Here is a 7,325-nt window from a genome sequence, read left to right as displayed (position 1 = left end):
AGCTCTGAACATCTCCCAAAGCTCCGTTCAGTCCATAGTCTGAACATGGAGAGAGGATGGAGCAGCAGACCTACCAAGACACAGAGGTCAGCGCATTCAACAGAGAAGCAGCCAGGAGAAACATAACTCTTGTTTGTATTTTACCACAAATTAGTGCAAATACGTGCAAATTAGTGTAAATACATAGAAGATGGTGATCTGGTCAGAGGACATCAAATTTGAACTTTTCAGCTGACATTAAACAACATCATGTGGTGTATTTAGCGTGGAAGCTGTGAGTGATCACTGAGAGAGAAGTACTTTTACATTATCACTACTTATTTATTTGTGTTAGTTTATTACAATGAAGGGAAAGTTTAATCTATCTCAGTTTCTCAAGATGCTGTGTTAATACACAGAGATATTTAACAAAATAGAAAACAGGACAGTGCTGCCTGCTGCCAAAAATCCATCTGTACATCAGATCTTTATTTAGTCAGTCTTAACACTGGTATACCAGTAAGTCTTATTACAATTTTCCTCCACTGTTTTATCGATTATTATTAGTTGATAAAACAGTATTTTGAAACTTAACCATATTATTGTTTCGCTAGATTGCATCAATAGGCCTACAATATTTTCAAACTAGCTGTTTCTGTGTTCAGTAGCAGAGTTAAGATGCATTGCTGAAAGATCATGATTGCTTTTCTACTTTTATTCTAAAACATTAATCCATCTGCCTGTATTAAATGTCCAGAATTATTGAACACACAGCACCCCTGATTTAATTTTCAACCTTGTCATTAACCTCCACATGGACCAGTTGTTACATGGTACAGTTTCACAATAGGCTGGTGCCAGCTGGATGTATCACCATGAATCAGAGCAGAAGGAAAACAGACCACAAGGCCCACATTAAACTGAGCTTCCAACGATGTGTCTGGATAAGCCTCTGAGTATAGGGAGTTATCAGTCTAATATCTCAACAACATGAGGCGCCTGGCCAGAGGAGAACAGGACAGCTCTCCAGGCTTCGTACATAATGTGTTCATCTTCCTCACCCGATGTACCAAGGAGAGCAAGAACAGGGGTAGTTTCTGCATATTTACACGGTCTTGATTTTTCAGTCTTAAGCACATTCACTATATAAAGGCACGTTCTTTTACAAACTAGTTCTAAAAATGATTTTCAGAATCCAAAGCCGGATAACTTAATCTTAATTTTTTTTTTCCAATCTTCATTGAGATTTAGTGTAACATAACACACTTCAAGCTGAAACATAATGAAAACACCAAAACAATAAAAAAATAAATGAATCCTAAATGGATGACATCATAATACAGCTTGAGTATATCATAATTAAAAAATACCAGGGGTTTATAACAAAATTGAAATAAAATACATCAGGCTTATAAGAATAAATTCAACTTTTTAAAAAGATGACAGGTTTCCTATTTGTTCTGTCTTCTTTTGAAGAGACCCAATGTTTTACATACAGCATTAACCCTGAAGTTTGGCTTGTGATTGGAGAACTTGGACCTATTTATGAGAAATTTTGAAATGATACAAAGCAGGGTCATGAAAAAAACTGAGATTGTAGCTCGTTATCATAATGATTGTAGCCAAATAACACATTTGCCCAATACAATGAATAGTGATGGTAAATATGATCTATATTAAAGCAAGAAAAATGACTCCAAAAGCGCTTATTATACGGGCTGTTTCTTTTTGAACATCACAGAAAGTGCAATATCACCTTTGAGTCTTTGAAGGTAGTGGCTAATCTTAAAAGTATCACTGGCCCTTTAAGAAACGTGACGTAGAGAAGTGTCATAGTTTAGCACCAAGGTTTTAAAGAAGAAAGACGACTCACTCTGTGGATGAAAAGGCTCAAATTAACCGAACCGTTTATTGCCTTATTTACAAAGTCGTTTAACGGGTTAACCTGTGATGGATATCCGTTATGATTAGTTGGTGGAATGCTGCTACACCAAAATATTACATTCTCTTGGTTTAAAGAGAGTATTTGTACTCCGGTCTGAGTCCAACGCGTGTTGTAGTACATCTAACAGTATAGACGATCTTGGTTTGGAATAAGATGGCGTCGCATGAGGCACTGGCGGCTCTGGTAGGACTTTAATCAGAAACTGTTGTGTTTCCATGTCCAGCGTGTCACGTCTGTGTCTGAGAGCCGCTCCTGCTCAGGGTGCGCGGAGGCCCTGGGTGATCAACACTGTAGGGTCCGAGAGTTAAAGCGAAGAACCGCGAGAGTTGGCCAACACACGTGCTGAGAGGGAGGGACAGATAAACAGTGGCGACTGAGGAGGCCAGGAGGACAGATACTTGCTTTGACTGAACGATTCATCCCGTTTCCAGGCGGGTTTCTGTGTGTCCTCCCGCTGTCTGGGAACTGACCCCAGATTCAGATCTGGGGCGTTTGAATGTTCTGGTCTTCGAGCCGCTGTGTTGTCACTGTGTCAGAGTGCTTTGTACAGATCGAGACAGTAATGCAGTGAGCAGAGTGCAAAGGATGCAGGAGTAACCACTGCTGCCATTGTTGTTATTATGGACATGTCAGAGGTGGGAGTGATGTACAGATAAACATACACACATACATGACAAGGCATTGGTGTAGGGGAGAAACGCAGTGGGGAGAGCACACACCCCTGGGGGGCGCCAGTGCTAATATTCCGGGTGCTGAATGTAAAGTTCATATGAGCTGCACACTCCTGTTAGTCAGGAAGATTGTGATCCACTGACAGGTGGAGGCTGGCACAGTGAGCTGGATCAGTCTGGTCCTGAGGATGTCCTGGACTGGTCGAACAGGTGGTGGAGTGGTGACCTAGTGGTTAGAGTAGTGCACTTGTGCTCTAAGAAGGTTACAAGTACCCGGTTCGATCCCCACAGCCTGCACTCTGGGTCCCTGAGCAAGACACTTAACCCCTGATTGCTCCCCAGGCGCCGCACAGTGGCAGCCCACTGCTTCACAAGAGGATGGGTTAAGATGCATGAGTGGATTTCTCCATTTTGAGATCAATAAAGTTCAATTATTATTAGGTGTTCCCACTTCTGAAGGCCTCCTCTTTGGGCTGAGATGTGCTGTGAACCAGGGTAGTCTGCAGATGTGTGTCCCAAAGGTTGTAGTCTGCACACACGGGTCCTCACAAAAACTGATGTAAGATGTCACATCGTCAGTCAGTTCGTCCAGGTCAGTCAAAGAAGGCCTGTAACACCAGCTTTGACTCGTTGGTCCATCTTTCCACAGTCTTAACAGCAGGTTTAGCCAATTTCAGTTAATATGCTGCCTGTACTTTGTAAGTTCATGGCTGAAAACTTAAAGCGTGCAGAAAAACTATTGAACACATCAATGTTCTATAGTTGGTAAATATATCAATATTTTTTAAATAGATACCAGATGTCCTGAACACCAGAAAGCATTTCTTCAAGTAAACAAACTAAGGACGCACGATATATCGGCATTGACATCAGTATCGACCAATGTTAGTAATTCTTTTAACATACTGGTATCGGTATGATAAGTAAAACTGGGCCGATATTAACAACCGTTGACAACCGTATGTTGAAGGAAGACATAGGAAAACCATTCTGTAAGTCTAGACTATAACCCACATAAAAAAAAAATCAGCTAGCATAGTTTTTCAGTCGGTTCAAAGCAGTACAAAATTGGAGCACCACCGAAACGTAAACGTGTGTTTCACACATCAGTAAACAATCGGTTAGCGGACATAACGACAATTGGATATTGATGTTGGCCCAAGTTTTCATATGGGTGCGTCCCTAAAATAAACGCACTGTTTCCCACGCTGGCTGCTGCCTCTGTGTCTGTCTGATGATGAGTTTGTTCACAGGGGGTGGAAGGAGCTTCGGCGGCTGCGCACGCTCTCTCTCTGCCGGCTGAAGCCTACGGAAATGACGTGAGTGCGCATCCTCACCTTTAGCGTCGGTCCGATTGTGTATCTGTGAGAGCCGATGAGCTCAAAGACTCAGCCGGCCCTTCTGTCGTTTCAGCCCCGGCTAGAAGTCATGTGGGCGATGAAGGCCTACAACCACGCAGAGGTCTACTTCAATGTAACGTTCCCCTTTTTTTCCTCCTCCTGGCCGCCACTCGTAGAGACGCCGTTCCGAGGACTCACGTTCCGACGTTTGCTCGCTCTCTTTCAGCTCATCTCGTCCGTCGAGCCCAAGTTCCTGAAGCTGACAAAGGTGGACGACCAGCTCTACTCGAGCTTCAGGGAAACCTTCAAGGAGCTCGACGTGAAGCAGCTGAAGGAGGGAGACCTGAAGTCAGACGAGGCCAAAGAGGTCAGTTTGGTTCTGCTGCAGGTCTGTTAGAAACGACCCACATGTTGGACGTGGGCAGGAGTCAGGGTTCCTGCATGTTGTTGGTGTCAATGTTCCCCAGTGCACTCCATTCCTCTTTGACGCCTTAATGTTCAGACTTAATGCCTCACAAACGACGGCCCTCTGTGTTCTCCTATGCGCGCACAGAGGTGGCGTCCCTTCTGCAACCAGTTCGAGGGAATCGTGGAGGACTTCAACTACGGCACCCTGCTGCGTCTGGACTGCGAGAAGGACTACAGCGAGGAGAACACCATATTTGGTGAGTGGGCGTGTCTCTGTGGATGGAGCGCCGTCTTTGAGAGCAGAAACTAAACGTCCTGCGTCGGTGATTTCAGCCACCAGAGTCCAGTTCTTTGCCGTGGAGATCGCCCGAAACAGAGAAGGCTACAACGACGCCGTGTTCAGATCCAAACGGTCAAAGAGCTAGCCTCCCGATGAACCAGAAGGAACCCATTCCACTCTGCTCTCTCCGTCATGAGGATCCCAGAGAACTGTCACATGTTATTAATCAGAGTTTGAGAGTAAAAAGCTCGGTGCCGTTTACTATCCTGCCTTCTTTTTAATATTCCCTCTAAAGGTTGATTCAATGGTTGCTTCCGTTGGAACTTAAATAAAACATTGTAATAAATAAGCTGCAGTATACCGCAGAGGGTCCGGGTCTGTTGTCGGATGTCTCAGACGGTCACATGGAAGTGTCCCTGTCCGGTTCAGCTGGCGGGGGAAAGATTTCCCCACCGTGGTGTTTCATCTGGTTTTTCAGTTCAAAGTTCAGTCATATAGCACATTCCAAAAAAAGTTTAACTTTTTTCGAAATTTGAAGACGTTTCACTTCCTATTCAGAAAGCTTTTTTCAATTCAAAATGTCTGGAGTAATGTGGAGCTCCAAGCTTTATGGTACTGCCCAATAAAGGCCTTGTTATGGCTTAGATAACATGCAAATTGAACCGAAACAGGTCCACCCCTTAGTAATGGGGAGTCTTTAAGGTCATTGTTGGCCTGTAAATTAAGCCAAAACTGGTCCACGTCTCTGCAATGAAGGAGTCGTTAGGGGAGTTATTGGCCTGACTTACCAGAGCAATGTTTTGATCACCTGTATGAGGGTGAGAATTGAGGTGATGATTGGAAGGAATTAACCCTATAGCTGTGTCATAAGTCTTTGAGAGTTGGAACCTAAGTTCCTTCCAATTATCGCCACAATCATCACCTCCATATGGGTAACCAGTTTTTTTTTTTTTTTTTTTTTTACTTTTTTTTTTTTTTTTGGAATGACCCTGACCTGGAAGACTGAGAATCTTCACCAGCATATAGTACATTAAAACAACCTTAATAGACCAAAGTCTTTTACAATGGTTACTGGATCACAGACAGAAATGGGCATAAATAAAGTAGGAAATCAAAGTAGAAATAGTAATAAAATTGCTACGGTTTAAGAGTGAATGTAATAAAATAACACACCAAGCTGTGCTGTTTCAATTTCATTTTTGTTGCAATAATTTATAATTTATAATTTATCTCAGCTAATGCTGGAGGCCAGGAAGACTGAATGCCTTTTCAGTCTGGACTTCAACTGAACCAAGGACCAAGATAAGCTGACAGAAAGGGAGGCAGTTCCAGAGTCTGCTACAGAGAAGGCTCCATCACCTCTGGATTTTAGCCCAGCTTTAGGGACAGCAACAGGAGCTGACTGCAACCAGCCCACAGTTCATGATTTTTAATGCTGATTTTTGCCAAGCATCAACACCTTCTTCTCACCTGTCCAAAAGGTATCGTTCCAGACGTCCTTCTCATTCACATCCAGAATTTATCCCTCCAGCGTTAAAGATATCACACTTTTCAGTTCTTCCCTTTCACATTGAGATCAATCAGCTGACGGTATAAAATAGAAGTGCAATGGTTTGGTCTGAATTCCTCCTAAATTCACCACGTTTTGCTTTTTATCCATTTTGAGAAAAGGACAAGAAGATTTTTTGTCATTGCATTTGTACATTCCATAGAAAATTGTCTCCTGTATTTTACCCATCCCTCCCGGGTGCTACTACAGCACCTGGGGAGCACCCAGGGTTCAGAGACCCATACTGTTTATTTTTTGTGGTCTCTAAATTTGAATGAGGCACTTCACACGCCACACCCCATTTGGCCATATTTGTAGTATGCTGGGGGATGGTGAAATGAAATGTGTGGGTTAATATACCCAACAACCAGACATATTCACTGATCCACTTGTAGCTTCTGCATCTTTCAATGTGAACTACAAAACTAATCTGAATGATGGAAATGGGTGATTTGCTAAATTGGTTCTAGTCTGAAGTCCTTGATCTTGTTTAGCAGCTCTGCAGCAAATACTGGGACATAATAGTTAAAAAAAAAACGCTCTAAACCGTTAACTGAACGGCTTGAAAATGTGACCCAACAGAATATAAATCTACGCAGCTCCTGGAAGGACTACATTCAACTTTTCAGCACCCCTAGAGACTCCAAGTACACAACAAACGTATTTAAAAGCTAAAAAAGTGGAAGGCTAAAGATGAAGCAATCACTGGCCACAGATGCAACAAAGTGCACTAAAGTTTTTAAAGGAGCAGGTAAGATATTAACACCAGAGGTGAACGGTGAAAAGGCCGGCAGCCTATCCTGTGTAATGGTTCACTAAGGTTAGTCTCACCGTGAGGAACTAAGGGTCAAAACTGACTTAAAGGTTTTAAGGTATTGAACATTTTAAAATATGGTTAACAAAGAGCCAATGGAATAGAACTTTAATGCTAAAATGTCCTTGAATTCAGATTTGGTGTACTCTTGAGATTTTAAAAACATTAAAATCCTTCTATTGTCCCAGTCCGCCCCCTAGCTATGTTTTCTGTTCAGTACCCTCAGAGACAGACGTGTCCTTTCCCATCTGGTCCTGTACTTTAGGAACCTGCAGAGAATCCGATGGTATGAAGATCCAGAGTGCTAGAGAGCAGAGGAACAAAGGGCCCATGCAGCAG

At 42.8% G+C, this 7,325-nt stretch overlaps 1 protein-coding gene across 2 annotated transcripts; it reads left to right on the top strand.

Moving 5' to 3' along the window:
• Positions 1-1,977: 1,977 nt before the first annotated feature.
• Positions 1,978-4,983, top strand: pbdc1 (polysaccharide biosynthesis domain containing 1). 2 transcript variants are annotated; one of them, XM_012869634.3, is made up of 6 exons: positions 1,979-2,107; positions 3,849-3,914; positions 4,009-4,068; positions 4,162-4,302; positions 4,489-4,600; positions 4,677-4,885. In XM_012869634.3, the coding sequence occupies exons 1-6, from the start codon at positions 2,078-2,080 to the stop codon at positions 4,766-4,768; spliced, it is 501 nt and encodes a 166-aa protein (XP_012725088.2). In that variant the 5' UTR covers positions 1,979-2,077; the 3' UTR covers positions 4,769-4,885. The 2 variants fall into 2 exon arrangements, with proteins under 2 accessions (XP_012725087.2, XP_012725088.2); XM_012869633.3 differs by having other exon boundaries at positions 1,978-2,107; positions 4,009-4,302; positions 4,677-4,983.
• The last annotated feature ends 2,342 nt before the right edge of the window (positions 4,984-7,325 follow it).

The sequence above is a fragment of the Fundulus heteroclitus genome, chromosome 8, assembly GCF_011125445.2.
Source record: "Fundulus heteroclitus isolate FHET01 chromosome 8, MU-UCD_Fhet_4.1, whole genome shotgun sequence".
In the NCBI taxonomy this organism is placed as follows: domain Eukaryota; kingdom Metazoa; phylum Chordata; class Actinopteri; order Cyprinodontiformes; family Fundulidae; genus Fundulus; species Fundulus heteroclitus.
This window is presented reverse-complemented; position numbering and strand designations above follow the sequence as displayed.

Bases quoted from the DNA above. Each gene is read 5' to 3' on its own strand.
- pbdc1 (XM_012869633.3), top strand. From the start codon at position 2,078: ATGGCGTCGCATGAGGCACTGGCGGCTCTG. The intron at 2,108-3,848 runs GTAGGACTTTAA...GTTTGTTCACAG, and splicing joins ATGAGGCACTGGCGGCTCTG to GGGGTGGAAGGAGCTTCGGC. The intron at 4,601-4,676 runs GTGAGTGGGCGT...CGGTGATTTCAG, and splicing joins CGAGGAGAACACCATATTTG to CCACCAGAGTCCAGTTCTTT.